Source organism: Camelus dromedarius, chromosome 24 (genome assembly GCF_036321535.1).
Source record: "Camelus dromedarius isolate mCamDro1 chromosome 24, mCamDro1.pat, whole genome shotgun sequence".
NCBI classification, from domain to species: Eukaryota; Metazoa; Chordata; class Mammalia; order Artiodactyla; family Camelidae; genus Camelus; species Camelus dromedarius.
The window spans coordinates 9763804-9784162 of NC_087459.1; the positions used below are offsets into that span (position 1 = coordinate 9763804).

Sequence of the window (20359 nt, forward strand, 5' to 3'; positions counted from 1 at the left end):
GCTTCTTGGAACGCAAGGCAAAGTAAATCCAGATGGAGAAAGTTTTACAGGGTTTGGCTCCTAAGATCTGTGTCTTGCCATAAATTACGTGGAAACAGAAACATACTCCCATTTCTTGGTTTGAGTAGATTGTAGACTTTTATAATTCCTCACGAGTAATTCATCTTTCTTCTGACCTTCCTTTTCAAGTATGTGCCTCACATTTTGTTGTGTGTACTCTCTCTTCTTCTCCCTTCCCTCCCCCTCCCTCCCCCCCATTTTTTTGTACCCTCCTTCCCTTGCTCTGTATGTATCTCTGTTGCTCTTTGTCCCTTTTCATTCTCCCTTTATTTTTCTGTCTTCACTCCTTCCTCTGTCCAGCTGCTGCATTTGCTCTGAATGTGACTTGCTTTTTTGAGATCCTGGTGCATGGCCCACGCTCTGGCTCCTTGTCCTGTGATCTGTGGGAAGGCAGCCCCCCCCTGGGGACAGCAGACCGTAACCCAGGGAGCATCAAGGCTTCCTCCCAGCCAAGGGCAAGACCGTGCCCCTTCTGCCTCTGGAATCAGGGCTGCCAGATGGATTTGTTTCATTTAAAAATTCTGCCTTTCAAGTGTAAATTCATTTTTGTTAAGCCTCATATCTTTTTGTTTCGTTTTATTTGGGGTTTTTTTTTTTTGTTTGTGTTTTTAGATGAGGTAGGTAATTCAATTGATTGATTGACTGACTGACTGATTGATTTAATGGAGGTACTTGGAATTGAATCCAGGACCTTGTGCTGAGCTATACTCCACCCGCCCCCAGATCTTTTTAATAGAAAAATTTCTGTTTTTCTCTAGTACAAAAGATTATAAATTGTTTTCTCATTTATCTGTTTATATTTTTAAAATAACAGAGTTTTCCCTTTAAGATCAATATTAAGAGAAAAAAATAAATTCAGCAAATGAGTTGAAACAGGTTTTTATGTTATGGCTTTGTTTTTAAATTTTATATTGTTTAAAAACTTAGCTTTGTTGGGGGAGGCACTGGGTATAGCTCAGTGGTAGAGCACTTAGCATGCACAAGGTCCTGGGTTCAATCCCCTGTACCTCCATTAAAACAAAACAAAACAAGCAGCTTTAATTTGTAGCAACCTATATTTCCCTTTTTAGAGGATTGATTTATTTGGGAACATCCAGTTAGCAGACTGTTATGCCCAACTAAGATAATGCGCATGTTTAATTTATTGACTTATTATTATTATTTTTTAATTGATTTTTAGAGATGTGTTTGGTGTATGATTATTTTTTAACTCTGTATCGAAATCTGTGCTATACTGAATGAGAAAAAAGACTGCAAGGCTTCATTTATACTATTATACTTAATGTTTGTTTAAAAAATGCATTCCCGTAAGTATGCATAGAAAAGTCTGGAAAAGATGTGTGTCAAATATTAAGTGCTAACACCTAGCGATGGGATTGTAAAGTAATTTTGATTTCATTCATCATATTTCCAGGATTATTTCTAGTTTTTACAAAGAGCATATCTTACTTTTTGATTTTAAAAAAAAATTAATCTTCATTTTGTGGGCAGGAAAGACAAAGGGGGAAATTAGCTTTAAGCAGTCACGAGAGTGAAGCACCTTCTCCAGTTAAAGGCTTACCATAGAAAACCAGGACGAAGTCTGGAGTTCTGAATACCAGTTTCAAACAGCTGGATATTTGTGTATCTGACTAACCTTTCCATTTTAATTTCATTTTGTTGTTCTAGGCCAGCCTTTATGGATGAATACGAGAAGGTTGAGGAAGAGCTGCAAAAGCAGTATGACATTTACCTGGAGAAATTTCGAAATCTGGCTTATCTGGAACAACAACTCGAGGACCATCATAGGATGGAGCAAGAGAGGTTTGAGGTAAGTGCCGAGCCAGCTCTTCTGTACAGACCGTTCCTTCTTGTGTGTTACTTTGTACTTGTTGACACGTCAGTTTGCAAATATCATTGTGAAAAAATGTGGATGAATGTCTTTTCTCCCTGACCAGGCAAGGATTGCTCATATAATTCTTCTGCTTTTTTGGTTGTGTGGCCTGGACTCCAGGGCTGTCAAATCTTTGCTATTCGTTTATCACCAGAGTTTGGTCACTTAGGACCATAGGCAGGGCCGGCACGTGACCTGTGTGCAGCCATACCCTACTCCAAGCTTAGAAGGGCCTGGGCTTGCTTTAGTGCTCTGCTGTCACCATCTTGAAATTCTTAATAAATTTTAGCTACATTTTATTTTGCATTGAGTCCCACAAGTTATGTAAAGTGTGGTCTTGAGGACAGATCTAAAAACTTGCTTGGTCAGTTCACTTTTTAAAGATTTTCGAGGCCTGGTTAATTGAGTAATCCAAACTGGCTTCTCAGGCACTGCTTTATAAAGAGGAATTGTAGTTTACTGATTGTTGTGGGAAATATGTATAACCCAGAACCTGACTAGCTGTCTTGCACATGCCTCTCATCCCAATGTGTAAGACCATTTAGGAAAGAGTATTTCAGATCCCAGCATGAGCTGATAAATGTGGAATGCAGAGCAAAGGAGGTTGGACCAAGTTGCTATCACTTTTTAAATTGCCCTTATACCTTAGGGATATTTCTGCTTAACCCAGAATAGTCATTTGGAATCAATGTTCATGGTGAAACTGGTCTGCAGTCTCCCTTTCTCATACTGTCCTTGACAGCTTTTGGTATAAAGGTTATCCTGGCCTTCGTACAAACCTGGACATTTGAACTAGGTGATGCTACTTTATTGTCCAGGAGAGCTGGCTATGAGTAACTAACACCTTCGTCTGGACACATTTATCTTGACGAGGAACCTGGTGCCACTCTTGCTACATGGCAGAGGCAGGCCCTGGAGGAACGAGGTCCTGGACTGGTGTGTTTAAGGACATTTTAAACATTGGGTGTCTGGAAAAGAACAGGAAAGAGCCAGTGAGAATAAACTGACTATTTAGTATTGTTGTCTAGGCCTCCCCTGGGGTCAGAGGACATATCGAAGAAAATGCCTCAGGACGCAGTGGGCGGCCCCAGTTCCTTCTGAGGGGCCCCTTCCCGCCCACCCTCCCCTCAACAACTACCTACTCTGGTTTTCTTCTGTCCTCACGCCTATTCCCTCTGCTTTTCATTCCCGATCCCTCAAAATATTTCATGCATGAAATAATGTTTCCTTTTTAATGTTTAGAACAACAACATATTTTTAAAAGCCAATTTCCTCTCCCATCCTCTCTTTTGACAGTAATCAGGTCCACATTTCATAACCTAACCCAAGGGTTAGCTTTCTTTAATCCTCTGGGAATTAGGGCTAGTATTTCTTTCTCTTTTCCTAACTTAATCAGTCCTGCCATTGGCATCTTTCAGGGCTAGAATTGTGCAAAGCAAAAAAAAAATGATATAATTAAAGTGCTTTATTTTAAGAGCAGGAGGCCTGTACTGTCCCATAGTTGGTGCACCTGTTCACCTGTCCACATCCCGCACAGGCACGCACGACGGGCATCTTGTGTCGTCAGATTGCTTCAGAGCCAGTGAGGTGTAGTGGGAGGAGTGTGGGTCTGGGGGCCGGTCAGGCCCATCCTGGGCCAGCTGTGTCATTTCCAGGAGCCTTCCTTTGCACTGGGCTGCTGGAGTGATGGCTGAGGAAGGTGTCCAGGTTCCCTCTGCCTGTGTCAGAGTTAGCTTCTGCTTCTGTGTAAGGATTAGCAGTACTTGCTCATGTGGTAAAGAGTAATAAAACAGTCCAAAAAAGGGTCACCTCTGGGTGTTGTTTTCCCTGCTCCACAGGAAGCTGAAAACACTCTCCGTCTGATGCAGAACAAGCTCAAGGAGGAAGAGAAGCGGCTGCTCAAGACTGAAAGTAAGCTTACGCCTTTCAGACGGACGTGCCTGCTCGGGCTAGTGTCTTTAACCTTAGAAAAGTTCCATGGATATTTTATTTATTTCCAAAAGGCAATTTTTTCACGATTTTTGTATCAGGTGCCACTTTAATTCACCTAAGTGCTTGAGAGGCTGTTTGAAGTTACAAAGCATTTAAACACATTTGGTTTTCATGCCAACGGAGATACTGTTTTCCCCTGTTGAAACGACACCATTAGTTTGAATTATACATAATTATAAAAGAAAGTTTGGTCTCGGAGGTCTGTAGGGTTCCTTGTTTGGGGGCAAACTGAGGGCAAGAAGCATCATAATACGGTGCCACACACACCCATCAAATGTCCCCCAGTAAGCCCAAATCGTTCATCAAGGCTCTCACCTGTAGAGAAGTAGGGTCACCTACAAGGCCTAGATTCTGGGAAGGAAGGTTCCCCGTGACTGGTCAGCGCACTTCATCCATGGACTTCACCAGGGTGTCACGCCAGCCTCGGGAGCAGCAGCTGAGCTGGGCTTCGTGCTGGACTGAGGCCTCTGTCTCACAGAACTACTCCTCTTGCTTATTCCTCTTTTTTCATGATGGTACCTTCTCTCATGCTTGAGGGTGGTGTACCTGGCACTTCAGGGGTGCTCTCTCCCTGTCTCTTCCCTTTGTACCTCCTTCCTGCTGCCCTTGTTCTAGGCCCCTCTCTCCTGACACTCAGGAAACTCTGGAAGGAGAGTAGGGACTGCTGGGAAGTCCTCTAGGGGCAAGTTTAGAAAATACCAAGGGCCTCTCTAGCCAAAGCAGCCCCTCACCTTTATGGTTCCAGGTCAGCCAGGAGAGCCCGAAGCAGCCCTAAGTGATAAGCCTGCATGGAGTTTGTCCCCTTCTGAGAGGCCCGGCACAGGTAAGAGCCCAGCTGGTTGGCTGCATCCTGCTCTGCCCTTGGACCGGCGCATTAAGACCTCTGCCACTGATCTCGCTTTCTTCTTCCGAACTCAGGCTTTTGTTTCGTGATCCGTAGGTTTGAGATCTCACGAAGGACAGAGATTCTTATGAGTATATGTGGTTTAGTTTTTTCGGAAAAATAATTTCCAGTTTAAATCAACTTAATGAAGGGTAGTGCTTAATTAGCTTGCGGTGAGCAAAGAAGTTGGGAAATTTTTATGAAGGATCGTTCTCAGTTCTGTTCATCCCAAGCATTTGAAGATGCCATGTCTGTCTTCACTTTTCTGCGTATATGGGAATGTTGCCCAGACCACTGGGGTCAGGGAGGAGAGATATAAAGGAAGACTTTCTGAATTTTTCTCCCATCTGTGAAAGACTTCTCTGAAAGAAAAATCTAATAGTGCATAGACATGAGTCAGGGAAAGAATTAGCAAAATCCAAGAGCTAGGGGAGATCGTCTTGTTGAGGCCACTGTGCAGGCAGCTGATTCAACCCAGCAGAGCATTACTGAGTGTCTGTTCTGGGCGCTAAGGACATGTCAGTGGACAGCAGACAGGGCTCTTTGTCTTAAATGATGTGACATACTAGCGACATGCTAGGAGACAAATAGTAAGCAGGCTGTTCGTGGAAGGTGAAAGGTGCCATGGGGGAGAAAGCGGGCAGTTCGAGGGGCATGGGGAGGGTATAATAGAATTGCAGTTTTAACTGGGAGTCAGGGTAGACCTCGCGAGGAGATGCTATTTAAGCAAAGACTAAACCAGTAGAGCTGGGGAGAAGGGAGATACCAAATGAGGGGCGTCCCAGAAAGGCTGAGAGCCCGAGCCCAGGGAGAGGGATGAGTTTTGCTGAGTGAGGAGCTGTATGAACACACAGGGCTTGAGTGCAGGCAGGTCAGAGGAGCTGGGAAGTGGGTCGTGTGCTTGCAGGGCTCACGTCCGATGGGTAGTGTCTGCTCTGATCAGCAGGACGTGAAGTCATCACAGGTTTGGCTTTGGGGGTTGGGAGTGAGGGCTTGGAGGAGGAGAAAGTTTGAGTAATGAGAGATGGGAGAATGCCCTGGGGGCCCCAGCGATTGAAAAGGCGAAGTACTCTTTGGAGATGCCCTGTAGGAAAGGTCAAAGGGCAGCTCTGCATCTGCCCACCATCCTTTTAAACCTTATTGCTGGTGGTAAAGTTGTAACTGTACCCTCTGTAGGATTCAAGCACTGTAGCATTAGGAACTTAACGAATCCTGGGAATTTATAAAACGACCCAGGAGTTTCTAGAAAGCTGCTGAGTAACCTCATTTTTATAGTGTTTTAGAGAGCAGACGTTCATGCATTCCATGCACATTGTGTACCTACTGTGTGTCAGCTGTTGTGCTAGAGCACAGCGATGGAAGAGGCCCTCAGGGAGCTCCGGGTCTAGAGCTGCCGCATGGGTACCTGGCCACGGGCTCGTGTTTTTGAGCGTTTGAAAGATGGCTTGTCCAAATTGAGATGTGTGGTTCATGGAGACCATACATCAGATTTTGGAAACTTAGTATAAAAGAAAAGTAAAATTACTCAATAATTGTTTACACTGGTTGCTTATCGAAATGACATTTTAGATAGATTGGCTTAAATAAAACATTATTGAAATTAATTCACCTGTTTATTTTAATGTAGTCACTAGAAAATTTTAAATTGCGTCTGTGGCTGGCATTATGTTTCTGTCGGACAGGGCTGACCTAAAAGGAAAAACTTACAAAGAAACTTCTGCATAAATTATGGAAACTTCCTATATAAATGGGTGTGGGGTGGTGAGGTGGTTTTGGTGTGAATTTCTCTGATAGCTGATGAAATGGAGCATCTTTTCATCTGCTTATTGGCTGTTTGTGTATCTTCTTTGGGGAGATTTATTCAAGTCCTTTGCACTTTTTTTTTTTAATAAAAGTAGATTTATTTAGAGAGGTGTACACGAGGTTGGGGGGGTTAGTTGTTAAAGTAAAGGCAGATACACACTCCACAGAGTGCAGGCCATCTCGGAAGGTGAGAGAACAACCCTTTGCACATTTTTAAATTGGGTTATTTACCTTTTTACTATTGAGTTATATACTCTTTATATATTCTGGATACTAGACCCTTAAGTGATTTGTGATTTGCAAATATTTTCTGTCATTCTTTGGGCTGTCTTTTCACTTTCTTGATGATGTCAAGTTTTAATGAAGTCCAGTCTATTTTCCTTTTGTTGCTTGTGCTTCTAGTGTCATATTTAAGAAACTGCCAAATTCAAGATCACCCGGATTTACCCCTGTTTTCTTCTAGGAGTTTATAGTTTTAACTCTTGCATTTAGATCTCTGATCCATTTTCAGTTAATTCTGTACATGATGTGATGTAGGGGTCCAGCCTCATTCTTTTGCATGTGGCTATCCAGTTGTCCCAGCATCATTTTTTGGAAAGTTTCTGCTTTTCCTTTGGAATTATACTGGCACCCTTGTTGGCTGTACTGATTTCAGCGTCACTGACAACTCAGTGGTTTCAGTATCAGGATGTGTTAACTTTAGTTTACATGCTCACTCTTCAGTCTGTTGCTTTGTGTTGTCCGAAGAAATTGTACTGAGTCTGAGGTGCCTGGATTAATGTGGCTTTAAAATCAGCGATATCATGTGCTTTATATTGCGTGGGGCGAGGATTTAATGTCATAGTTTTCCTGGGTGAAGTAAACAGCGAACTAATGTGAATAGTGATTTCATTGTACGGTCCTTAATTTGTGTTAATACATCATCACACTCTCTGAAAGGGAAGAGCTTTTATAAGGTGGCGGTTTTCAGGTCGATTGTGTGGAAGCCTTTGCAGGGTGCTCTTACTGACACTGTCTCCAGCTTTCAGGGTCGCCCCCTCGCGCTGTGGGGCACAGCTCCAATCCACGGCTAAAGAAACCAGAAAGCTTTCTCCATGCCCAGCGAGGTGCAGCTGTCCTGTCATTCCGTCTTACAGCAGGGGCTGGACAGAGCCTGTTCATAGATGAACAATTGCTCAACTTCCAAACTGTCTTAAGAGTCAGCAATCAGAACAGCAACTGCAAATTCTTCAGTCCCATCCTTCTAAAACCGCTGTCACTCTTGAGCACAGAGAAGTCAGGTGGGGCGGTGAACGCTTTTTCTCCCCGCTGTGGAAACTCTCCTTCTGTAGGTTTACACTGGGAAATTTTCAACCCACACGACTCCAGAGGCAAATCTAAGAAATTAATGTAAAAGGCCGTTGTACTGAGAATGACCCTTCTTTATCTTTGTGATAAATTTTCTCCAGTAAAGAGTAATGTGAGCCCCAGTTTTCATTGCCCGTTACTAGGCAGCCGAGTTTCCCAGGCCAGCCCCGCTCGGGCCCTTCCTGGCCTTGTCTCCCCCCTGTTTTGGGGAAGTTGCCGGCCTTCCCAGTGGACTCCACTTCCTCCCCTTCCTCCTCTCTGTGATCCTCGAGGAGCTCGACTTCTGGTAACACAGCCTAGGACTGAACAGAGAATGGTTTTCCCCGCAACTAACCAAGAACCTCCAGCTACCTTGCCAGCTGGCTGTGCAGTTTTTCAGTTTTATGTAGTGCGTCTAACTGGTAGTATTGACCCGCTTTTTTCTTACTCTGGAGAGTTGTTTAGAAAGAGCTAGCCTTGCGTCGTCTGCATTAACTCTTCACTGGGTCTCCCAAGAGCCTTGTGTAATCAAAAGCATCAAAAGAAAGGCTGAGCAGCCCAGGTGGCTTTTCACAAGAGCCTTACTGGACAGAAGCTGTTTTAGAGTCAGTGATGGAGCCACCCTTCTGTTTTGCCTGCTTGTGTTCCCATCAGGTAATGATGACTCAGACATTGACATCCAGGAGGACGATGAACCCGACAGTGAACTGGAGGAGAGACGGCTGTCCAAGCCACGGACTGCCATGGAGGTGCTCATGCAAGGTACCACGGCCGCTCTCACCTGCCCTCCTCCCTGTGCCCTGCTGCAGGGAACAGCGGCCACGGTCGGATTGGGGCTGCTTGGTGTCGAGACCCGTAAGCACACTGCTTTGTTGGTTATCAGGATTTGGCTCTTAAACTGCTCAGTGGTCATCTTTGCTACTACTACTCTTACCTGTGGTTCCAAGAATGGCCAGAGTTCTTTATGGCTTGATGTTTCTCACAGAGACCTCGGGAACACTCTGCCTCTGCCTCTGAGCTGGATTCCGCTCTTTTTGGGTCCAGACTGCTCTGAAAGCAGCTCCATCCCTTATGGTCAGAGAATTAATGCACAGAGAAGGAACTGACATGAGCCTCTCTGCTGTTAATGTTCTTCTAACTTCTACTTTCTTGCTGCAAAAGATTCAAACAATAAAATGTGTGGAGCAAATGTGGGTGCTCCCTTGGGGTCTTGCTCGTGTCTCATCCCCACCCTAGAGGGGTCATGGCCAGGGGCTTGAGGGTGTGTCCCTCCAACTTGCCTTTCCACACATGTACATGTGCACAAACACACACACATGCACACATTCAATCAGACATGGACACAAAGGTCACCTGAAACATTTTTTAACCTAAATGGGACCAGACTGTGTATGGTTCTGCACCTGTCTTTTTAAAGTATTATTAAATATATACCGAAACTCTTCCCATGTTAGTAAAGTATAAATCTGCTTCATTCTTTCTGACAGCTTCATGGTATCCCATAGTATGGCTGTATCCATAATTTATTTGGGCATTCTATGTTGATAGCTATTTAAGTATTTCCACGTTTTCCCTTATACATACGTCTTTCTGCATATCTGCACAAGTGATTCTTTAGCTTGCATCATTAAAAGTGGAATTCTTAGGTCAAAGGTTATATAAATTTTTATTTTGATACATACTACTAAATTACCCTATATTTGCCTTTAAAACATTTCTTACCTACCACCTGTTAATTTTGGGGGCACAGCTGCATTGTTATGTACTTGATACTTGTAAGTGGTGAATCATCTTCATCATGTTCTATTAACTTCTCTTGTTAGCTGCTTTTTCTTATCTAGGCTCAGCTACTTTTATTTACTGCATTTCTTTTTTTCATAGGATAATTAGATGCTCTGATTTCCTTTCTCCTCCTTTAATCTTTAACAGCTTCATGACATAAATGGATGCTACAGGTTATGACTCCCATTCCATCGATGGGAGCCAAGGCTCTGAGAAGTGTGGGATTGGCTCAGTAGAACCTCGTAGGGGCACTGGGGCTCCTCAGTCCTCCTGCTGACCCCTCAGACTGCAGAAGTAAGATCACAGGGTTCGCTTCTAAAGACGATAAATCAGTTCTTCAAACAACACAGGAGCTGCATTTTATCTGACCAGGGGAGAGTTTCTGTAAACCACTGTCGGTGCTCCTCTCCCGGCCTGCCCTGAGTGAGCTCCTCCGAGCTGCCCTCACGGCCTTTCTCCCAAGGCCTGGCCCTGGCATCACAGTGGCCCTTTCTCAGCCTTCGGGTGTAGGTGCAGCTCTCCGCCTCCATCCAGGAAGGACGGCCCCTGACTTTTGGCAGAAGTCACATCGAGACAGCATTGCCTTCCAGAGGAGGGGTGGGGAATCACTTAGATAAGATGGTGTTTTGAAAGGTGAGCTAGTGTGATACTTTTTTTTTTTTTTTTTTTTTTACTTTTTGAAGCTGAGGCCTAGATCCAAGCCCAAGCGGCATCGGTCCATAAAGGGAGAATGTATTCCTTTATTCAACAGATAGCACATCTGTTCATGCATGTACACTAGCGATGGGGTTCAGTGATGCTCCCTAAAACACGTACAGGATGCATGTTTATTTTTCTGATTTATGTTCTGTGCTTGTAGCTTGTTGCCCTTTTCCTCTTTGTCAGAGTGAAATACAGAAAATCGATGACCTTTTTTGACAGTTCTGATCAGTTGGATGCTACTTAAGTCCACTTTTTAGCATGATTCTCTCTCCCACTTCTCTGAAGGAAATCAGATCGTGAATGCCATTCTCCTGCCTTGTTTTACAGGGTTTCATAATCTCTTCACACTTTTGTTCTCCTCAGGAAGACCCAGCAAGCGCGTCGTGGGCACAATGCAAGGTGGAGACTTGGACGACGACGTGAGTCCCCACCCGCTCCCTGGCGGTGCTGTTGTGTCCGGGCCTGGGCCAGCCTCGCGGACTAGGTTGGCCAGGGGGCCTGGCGCATGTCACCAGCCTAGTGCCAGGTGCTGCTTCTCAGCCCGGCCTGTCGCTGGGTTTGTGGCAGAGTTTGGCCTCCCAAGGAGCTGGACTCGTCTTTGCTTGTTGATGGCTCATTTCTTTTCTTTTCTTTTCACATGAACATGCTTGCCCTACTTTTTTTTTTCCTTATTGTTCTTTCCATTCTCGCTTTCCAAAGATGGAAGCAGCACCAGCTCTCTTAGGTAAATGCAAGACTTCCAGCTCCAAGAAGCAGGTTGGTTTTTTCACCTCATCCGTGTGTGTGTGTGTGTGTGTGTGTGTGTGTGTGTGTGTGTGTGAGAGAGAGAGAGAGAGAGAGAGAGCCGCTCAGGGCCAGCAGAGGGGCTTCCCTGAGAGTGACGCCCTGTCTCCCAGGCAAGGAGCCACTCAGAATGGGTTCCACAGTGAGTGGTGGGGTTGCCTAAAGATCCCTGTGCTCCTGAGGAGAAGGGATGAACACTGAGCCAAGAGACAAGAAGGTTCTCAGGCCCTTGAGCTGTAACCTAGGAAACAAGGGGTGCTGCCGAGGGCCGGGGTTCAAGACCAGCCCTCTCTTGAGCTCTGTCCTGGGGAGGGAACATGAAAAGGAGGCCCTCCCGAGACCAGAGCCTCAGAGAGGCCGGGCAAGAGGCTGTGACATCAGGCTGGTACATTAGCATCTTTGAGTGGATAACTGACTGGGAAACCAACCAGATTGGGGAAAAAAGGCGTCCTCACCAGGGTCTGGTTGTTGGGGCTGCACCATTCATCGTTCTGGATCTGCCTTCTTTGTTGAGTCCCTGGTAGGGCCATGAGGCCCAAGAGGTAGAGGGTGACTAGACTGATGAAGGTCACAGACCTCCCATCAGGCTGAATGCCACACGTGTCTGGAGTGTGGCACAAGTGGCTGCCCACAGACAGAGCATGAGCTGTTGTTCTTGTAGAAAAGACCATTTACTAAGGACAGCAGTATATACTGTTACAGATATTCACAGGAGGGAGAGGTCACTCAGGTTTGCTGGGCAAGAGGCACAGAGGATAGGGCCCTGAATTCAGAGAAGACAGTCTATAGAGGTACAGAAACCACCTCAAAAAATTTTTAATAAAGCGGGGGATGGATGGCTAAATAGTTTCTATCCATCCATCTTACCCATCTGAGACAAAATTAGGGCATGTCTGGTGTGGGCACTCGTGGTGCCTGGAGAGCAGTGTCTGGCCTCCTGCGATGTGCTTGGTCGTTCGTGTAGCTTTCACTTTCCTAGGTGAATGCCTTATCTGGAGCTTAAAATCTTTTCTATGCCTGTTGTCACTTGTTTATTTCAAGAAGGCTGTTTTCCCGCATCCCTCAGGGAGAGGGGCTCATCCTTCACCTGTCTACTCATTCACTTGACAGGTCCTTGTTGAGTGCCTGTTACGTGCCAGGCACCGTCAAGGGTTAGGGGAGGGCAGCAGTGACCAGAACAAAGCCCCTGCCTTCGTGGGGCTTACATTCTTACAGTCATCAAGCAGATCCATTAGGGGTCATAGTGGTACAAAGGAAAACAAAGCAGGTTCAGGGGACAAGTGACGGGGATGAGGGAGGAGACTGATGTCTTCTGATGGGTCGGGAAGGGTCTCTGATGAGGTGACATTGGGCAGAGACCCTAATGATAGGAGGGTCGTAGTACTGGGGAAGGGAGTCAAGGCCTGGGGAAGGGAGTCAAGGCCTGGGGAATGTGGCTTCTTCATTTGAGGACCAGAGGCAGCAGCGTGACTGGACTGGAGTGAGCTGAGGCAGAAGCAGTGGGGACCATGCACAGCTTTGCAGGATGTGACGAGGGCTTGCGTTCTCTGGGAGCGCAGCAGAAGGGTGCTAGAGAATTTCGAGCCTGGGTTGCTAAGATCTGCCCCGCATTTCAGGGGAACGAGCCCAGGTTGCTAAGATGTGCCCTGCATTCCAGGGGAACAGGACGAGATGGGGAGCATTTGCAGGGGTCTGGCTCAGAGGTGAGGGTGGCGGTGGCTTAGCCTGAGGCGGTAGCTACAGAGCATTGAGAAATGGTCAGATTCTGGATGTTTCTAAGTTAACTGTCAGATTTTGTTATTTGTGCATGGGATGTTAGAAATGCCTGGGTTGTGGCTTAATTGACTGAAAGCATGGTTTTCATTTCCTGACATGAGCAGAGCCAGGGGGGTGGGGTGCTTGGAGAGCAGATCAGGAGTCTGGTGTTGGACATTCTAGGTGTGAGCTTCCCGTTAGACACCCACATGCTGGTGTGGGGAAGCCGGCTGAAGTTCAGGTGCGGAGTTGAAGGGTCAGGTTGGGGCTGGAGGTAGAATTTGGGGAGCCATCCATATTCAGGGTAGATGTGATGGCTTGGCGGGAGAGAGTAGAAAGGAAAGAGGAGAGGCCCAAAGCTGGCCCTGTATTACAGAGGTCGGGGGAGGACTCAGCAAGGAGGGGACCGGGAGGACAGAAGAGGGGCCTCCAGGCAAGAAGGAGCATCCTGTGTCTGATGCAGCCAGAGGTCAGGCAGGACAGTGGAGAATTACCCATAGGATTTGAGTCCTTAAATGTTTCTGTCCTGGGGGACCTGGCGGGGTGCCTGCCTGACCAGAGGGTGCTTAGGAGGCAGAGGGGAACAGGCAGGGACGGTATGAGTTCAAAGCTCATTCAAGGACTTTGTGTGAGGCCAACAGAAGAAGCAGAGTAGCTGGAGAGGAAGGTGGGATTGCATTTTAGAGTTTTTTTATTTTGTGGAGTTTTTTTGTTTTTTTTGTTTGTTTGTTTGTTTTGGGGGGAAGGATTAGGTTTATTTACTAATTTAATGGAAGTATTGGGGATTGAATCCAGGACCTTGTGCATGCTAGACACACGCCCCACCACTAAGCTATTACCCCCGCCCCCCGTTTTGTGTTTTTAAGAAGAGGAAAGTTGCAGCATGATGTGTGCTGGTGGGAGCGCTCTCTGTGGAGTGGCCAGCCATCCGTGGGTCACCTGGGATGCAGGACTTGGAGTTTTAAAAGCTGCCAAATTGGTTACCCTGATCTAGATGATGAAAGAGAGAGTGTTTCTTTTATTTTGCTTTTTACGCCCATTTCCTGAGTGGCTTTCCACCCTTAGTCTGGCAAAAGCCAAACTAAGCCCCCCTCCCCTGTCTCTCAGCTCCTGCCCTCCTTGCTGTCCACTGATGGGTCTCTGGGCTGCCAAGAGCAAAGCCGCATCCCGCGAGCTTCAGTGCAGCTCCTGAGACGTCCACGGGAAAGCCAGCTGCAGCTCCAGCCTGGTTAGATGATATGTTTCTGTGTGTATTCCGGCCAGCAATAAGTAGACACTGGTCCCATTCTTCTGCAGCCATCTCCTGACTGCTGCTCTGCCAAGCCCTTCCTTCGCATGGGTGTTGCTGGTTATTGAGCTACTAGTGAAAAGGTGAGGTAGGGTCTCTGCTGACATGGATGTAGTAACAGGACGGGCTGCTCAGCTGCACCTGCTGTCTCTCCTGTAGGAGGACTCGGAGGACAGTAAGATTGACGTGGAGGATGACGAGGAAGACGACGACGACCTGGAAGACGAGAGTATTGCTCTGTCCCCAGCTAAGCCCAGTCGGAGAGTCCGGAAACCTGAGCCCCTGGATGAGAGTGACAATGACTTCTGACCTTCTTGCCACGGGACGCAGGCAGATTAAAACCCTCAGATTTGTAGAAATTAAAGGGTCAGAAGGAAACGTGCATTTTGTTCGATAAGCCAGCTGGACTCATCGTTAATAAAGCAAAAGCCCTCTCTTCTTTAGCCTCCTGTGTGTTTGCTGCACAAGCTTAATGGGAGCTAGAGCAAGCCCCGCAGATGATTTCTCTCTTTTTTTCCTTTTTTTGCCTTACTTGTCTGCTAAAACTTGGGAAACGTGTGTGTTCTTAGTGATTCACATGCACAGGACAAAAGCTTGAGAAATAACAGCCAGCGCTGTGTAGGTCTCGGCTGTTGCTTTCGTCACACGTTTCCTCCCAGAGTCAGCGCGACCTTGGCGTCCAGACCTGGGGCTTGGAACCGGGCGCAGGACTCGTTCTAGGAATAGTCGGGGAGCAGCTGACTATTAATCACATGTACGGTTTGGAACATTTATTTTATATCAGATAGCTTTTTATTCCAGCCTCTGTTTTGTTTGATAGTCTTATTTTCATTCTTCTGCATGTTCACAATACCAAGCTTTAAATGTATTTAACTAACTTAAAGTTTCTGAAAGGAAGTTAGCTAACTTAGAAGAAAACCAGCTTTCCTTGAAAATTGGGCAATGGAGAGATGCTCACATTATCCAGACCCCATGTTCTCTCAGAAGACTGACATTCCCCCTTTGTAGAGAGCAAAGTAAGGAAAAACAGTTGGTACAGATTTGTGTTTCTGACTTAAAAAAATACACCAGCACCAGAAGAACTTCTCTCTTGTGAGATGAGAAGGAACAGATAGGTGGGTTCGGTTCGGTTCTGTTTGTTAATATTGAAAGCACAGAGGAATGATAAAGTCAGAAGACATCCAAAGTTCTTTCTCTCTTAATAAATGTACTTAATACCATATTTTATATTATCAAATAAGTTTTATTTGAAAGTAATTTTTTCACCTATAACATATAAATACTTATTCAAGAAAAGTTCATAGGTTAATATAGTACATGTAAATTTTGGGAGACCATGTGGCAATTATTTCCATCATCTTTGCTTTTTTTCTGTCTTGTCTTAAATTTCACATATACAATTACCCCTTTTTTAAGCAGTCAGCATTCAGTTAATTGACTAGTGATCTGAGATGTGACATCTTTGAAACAATAAGCTAAAAGGAAAGTAGGTGTATTGGGAGCCACATTAACCACCTCAGGTGCCATGGCTTTTAAGGTACAAGAGAGTCACTACATCTTCTTGGATGTTATAGCTTTGTTGTACCTGAGTCTGACCTTATGTTTTGAAAAACAAAAAAATGTGTATTTCGGTTTTCCTTCTGTGATGCTTTCTCCTAATGGGCATTAACATGGGAGCCCAACCCAAGCCCCAGATGACAACACATCCACAGGTAGGGGCAGGAGCTGCAGCGGGCAATTCATTGTTTCACCTGCTTCTTGTCATCCTTCATCCCTCATTAACTGACTTTGTGCAGAGTCTTGCATGGTCTGACATTTCTATACTTGAGCAGCGTCTGTCAACAAAGGAGCCTCAAGTAGCGATCATAGTTATTAATGTGTTTCTGTCGCTCTCACAGATCCAGGAGTCAGGTATATGCACGTGCCTTGTGACTTGTGCCATTTGGTTTTGGTCAAGCAGCAGAGCAGATTTGGGCCCCAAAGGAGATCGTGTGATTAGGTCAGTGGAAAACTAGCATTTAGATCATTGCTGATAGTTTCTTGGGTTTTGTTTGTGTGTTTGTTTTACTGTGTAACTAAAGGGAGAGAGGAAGGGAGGAGGGGAGAGAGTAATTGATAAAGCAGTTTGGATTTATCTGCTACGCAGTTAACCATTTGGTTGAAGCTGCTATTTAAGGTAAGAAGGCAAAGTTTATTTCACGCTTTTTTACACCTGAATTTCTATAGCGGCTATTATAGATATGGCTCAGAGCAGTTTCCTCGACTTGGGCATCGGGTAGAGTACTCAGAATACTGAGGCATTGCCTCAGAAGTTGGGCCAAAGTAGCCCTAGGCTAAAGGATGGCTGATCCTGGCTAGCAAAATTTAAAAACAAATTTTGAAAGGATCCAACTGTTTCTAAGTAATTGTGTCCCAGAATAAAGCTCAAGAATGTTTTAAGTACTGTAAAGATAGTCAACATCCAAGAAGATAAAATTCCCAATGTCTGGTGTCAAAGTGAAATGTACAAGGCATGATGAGGAAAGTCAAGAAACAGACCAAGAAATGACCCAGAGATGACAGAGAAGGTAGGGAAGGACATTCAAACATTCATAACTATATTCCATATAGTTGGATGGTGAAGCATGAGCATGTTGAGAGATACAGAAGATATAAAGTCTCAAACAGTACTTACAGAGATTAAAAAAAAAGGGGAGGGGGAATTATGCAGGCCGAGATTAAGAGCAGATTAGACATTGCAAAAGAAAACATTACTGTCCCTGAAGACACAGCAATAGAAATTGTCCAAAATGAAGAACAATAAAAGACCCCTCAAAACCCTGTTGTGTTGGTTATCAATTTATTGCCTCTGTTCAAATTCACCTTTTGGCCTGCCCTGCAATAATGGAGCTTTTCCTTGTCAGTAGCTCTTCTTTGCCACCCAGCAAGGTGTTAAACCTTGTCAGTACGGTGCTGGAGAGACTTTGGAGCAGGAAGGAAGGAGCGTTCCTTCCCATTCTAGTGTGGCTTGCTTTTGAAATCCCTGGAGAGCACATTTTTTGTCCACTGCTTTGGCCCCTGAGGTTTCTCCAGTGAGGTCCTTACAAGGCACTGCTTTCTCCAGCATTTGGCTACTGCAGCTCTTGTCTGTCAGGTTCTCAACTCAGAAACAGTGCAAACCAGAAGATGGTATAACAACATCTTGAAAGCACTGAAAGAAAAAACTCACCCTGGAATTCTATACCCAGCAAAAATGTCTTTCAAAACCAGTAATCCAATAAAGACTACATAAGACCTACGTTTAAATGTCCCCAATTTCCAAATAATGTTCTTTATAGCTGATTTTTTCCCATCTCCTCTAGGATCCAATCGAAAGATCTTAAGTTGTTATGACTCTGTAATAGCTTTCATTTAAAACAGTCCGCAGCTTTTTGTATTTTTTTCATGACACTGGCATTTTTTAAGAGGTCAGGCTTTTTGTTCTGTGTGTGTGTATGTATGTGTGTTTTGTTTTGTTTTCCAGAATGGCCCTCTGTTTGGATTCTGTCTGTTCCTTCATTATTAGATTCAGGTAAACATTTTTGGCAAGAATAATACAGCAGTGATGTTCCTTCAGTGCCTCACTTTGGGGGCACGTGACATCTATTTGTCCCATTATTGGTGATGTTAATTTTAATCACTAAGGCAGTATTTGCAAAGATGTCCCCATCTTTGAGGAACCTCCATAAATACCTCTCTGTGGTGATGCTTTGAGACTGTGTGGATATCTTTAAAAGACTTTTCATCCATGGTTTTATCATTCAATGGTAGTTCTTGCCCAAATACTCAATTTTTAAGAAACAATTGGAACAATAGTTTCTGTTCAAATTTAAAAGTGGTAATTACTTTATAATTTTCATGTAAGCATTTTCCTTGGTTATGTAGTTGATGAGAGCCATGACATCCATTTGGAATCTCGTTCCTTTCAACACAGACAGACACCTGAGGGCATTTATACCACGTGGAAGCTCAACTTACCTACCTTCATGGGGAAGCTGTAGCCATAGTAGTGGTTTTGGAGCCTAACATAGAATGACATTATCAAGGTATCGACGTTTAATGTGACTCCAGATAACATGGCAGACATAATCCATGTCTTTGAGAGATTTTGAAATAGATAAAAGATGGCAAAAACTTTGGAGACATTTTTTTGGTCTCTGTCACCAGAATCCTATAATTAAAGCCTTCATTCCTCTTTGAAAGTTTTTCATAATTTTTCCATATAACTCTTAAGGATCATACTCCTAAAACCTTTTCTTCTTGAGAAAAGAAAGAGGTCCCCTCTGTCACCAATGCCAAATTGATACTCTTAATCGGCTTAAAGATGGCAGCTCATTTCAGAGTTGGGGGTGGTTTTAACCAGCGCAGTGGAAGAGGGCAGTCATGATACAGAAAGGGGCACGTGAAGTCCTCAGGATATAAATAAGCTCAGACTGGCTTCTTACTTGCTGAGCTTTGAGGCCTGTGTCCCTGAGTCCCTTGGCGAGACACCCTCCCTTCTCTATGCTACAGCAGAGTGTCCGTCTCTCCCTTGCCCAGACTGACCCAGGACCAGGAGAGGTCCTCATGTCCTCCTCTGGCAGCACCTTCAGGCCTCCTTGCAGGGGACCAGCTCCCTTGCGGGTCAGCATCATTCCCAGACCACCGGAAGGTACCCTGGAAAATGGTTTTTTCCTTTGAAAGCTTCCAGCCATGTCCCTTCCTGTTCTGCTGCCTGGTCCACCAGGAACCGGTCTCACATTTCAACAGTGCACGAGGGAGCATTTGTCTTGATAGCCTCTGTGATCATCCTGGCACCAGACTCCCCAATGTGGTTTCCCTGGAGACTAGAAGAGAAGGATTTGGATGGGGCTTGAGAAACTGGTCGAAGGGCTGGAGGCCTGAGGATGCTCATCAGTAAAGAGCAGATGGTCACTAGGTAAAGTGCAGAACCCCATGCAAAACCTTCATGCTTCCAGGATCCCTCATATGGACGAGGCTCAGAAGGGCTCTGTCTTACACTATGTTCCCTTGCAGAGCTGCCGAGGGGCCCAGGAGCCAGCTGGCTCTGAGAACTAAGCTGAAGGCAGGGCCTGTCCTGGCAGCGGTTCTAAGGGCGAGTGAGGACAGCAGGAAAGGGCAGGTGCAACTGAGCCCCACTCACTTGATGTGCTGGAGCCCGTGGTTTCCAGACAGTGCAGTGGCAACACATATCGCCCCATCCATCCCCAAGGAATTCTCTTGAAGACTAGGCAGAGAAAAGATGGAGAAACGACAGTGAGCCATTCAGGACAGATTTGTCCACAGGCACCATAGCCAGAGCGAGGTGCCATTTAACCCCGAGACCCGCGCCTACAGGTAGCCAGGTTTTCTCATCCGGGTGCCATAGAGGACCAAAAATGCAGAAATGAACAAACCCATCCACAGTACAGACTGCAGTCAGCAGTACGGTGTGAGCTGTCTGTATTTGGAAGGAAGAAGCTACAGAGGAAATCGGGAGCATCTTATCCCAGAAGAGAAGCCTGGTGCTCTGCGCCACAGGTAGGTGTGTACAACCACTCACTTCAGCCTTCGGAGACTCGAGTTGACCTTCAGAGCATTTGCCAAGGCTTTGGCTCCAGCCACTCCGATGGCGTTTCCTCTTAAGCTGTTGGGAAAGACAGGAACCCTAAGGCACAGTGACAGCTGAGAGGTGAACGTGGTACCTCTTCAGGGGAACATGGGCTGCCTGGTAGAGGCAGCATGGACTGAGCAACCACACAGGGTGAGGTTGCCCTGTCCTCACTCCCAGGCACAGAATGGAGATCAGGCCTGGGGAGGGGGGACACAAGGAAGGCTGAGGTTTACTAGAGCCCTCATCCTCCACTTTCATTCCAAAGAGAGATCTGGGCTGAGACCAGAGGGACACTCCATCCAGGGGTACCCGTGTGCTCGGAATCACAGAACCACAGGAGCCATGATGACCTGGACACGTCTGAGAGCCCCTCAGAGCTGGAGGACCCCTAGGAATTAGGATCTTCTCGCAACCTGAGATCAGTGACCCCTAAACAGGGCCTGGGGACACAAGCAGCCTGGGCAAGGCCAAGGAGAGGAGGACCAACAAGAGTGACTCCCA

The 20359-nt window shown here is 45.7% G+C and overlaps 2 protein-coding genes across 8 annotated transcripts in view; one reads left to right on the forward strand and one right to left on the reverse strand.

The window, feature by feature from the left end:
• The window catches only part of CLUAP1 (clusterin associated protein 1), a 29473-nt gene extending 14783 nt beyond the window's left edge, over positions 1–14690 (forward strand). For 2 of the 6 annotated variants that reach the window (XM_031447811.2, XM_031447806.2), the window contains 7 exons: positions 1729–1870; positions 3772–3844; positions 4671–4748; positions 8592–8699; positions 10785–10840; positions 11121–11177; positions 14407–14690. In XM_031447811.2, the coding sequence (XP_031303671.2) occupies positions 1729–1870; positions 3772–3844; positions 4671–4748; positions 8592–8699; positions 10785–10840; positions 11121–11177; positions 14407–14556 (664 nt within the window). In that variant the 3' untranslated portion in view covers positions 14557–14690. Of the gene's footprint in view, positions 1–1728; positions 1871–3771; positions 3845–4670; positions 4749–8591; positions 8700–10784; positions 10841–11120; positions 11178–14066; positions 14331–14406 lie in introns of all 6 variants that reach the window. The other 4 variants (XR_010377653.1, XM_031447807.2, XM_031447808.2 and 1 more) reach the window with 4 other exon arrangements.
• A 2379-nt stretch (positions 14691–17069) lies between these two features.
• Positions 17070–20359, reverse strand: part of NLRC3 (NLR family CARD domain containing 3) — a 33810-nt gene continuing 30520 nt past the window's right edge. For both annotated transcript variants that reach the window (XM_064478395.1, XM_031447804.2), the window contains 3 exons: positions 19808–19891; positions 19409–19492; positions 17070–19091 (listed from right to left, as the gene is read on the reverse strand). In XM_064478395.1, coding sequence (XP_064334465.1) covers positions 19001–19091; positions 19409–19492; positions 19808–19891 — 259 coding nt within the window. In that variant the 3' untranslated portion in view covers positions 17070–19000. The remainder of the gene's footprint in view (positions 19092–19408; positions 19493–19807; positions 19892–20359) is intronic.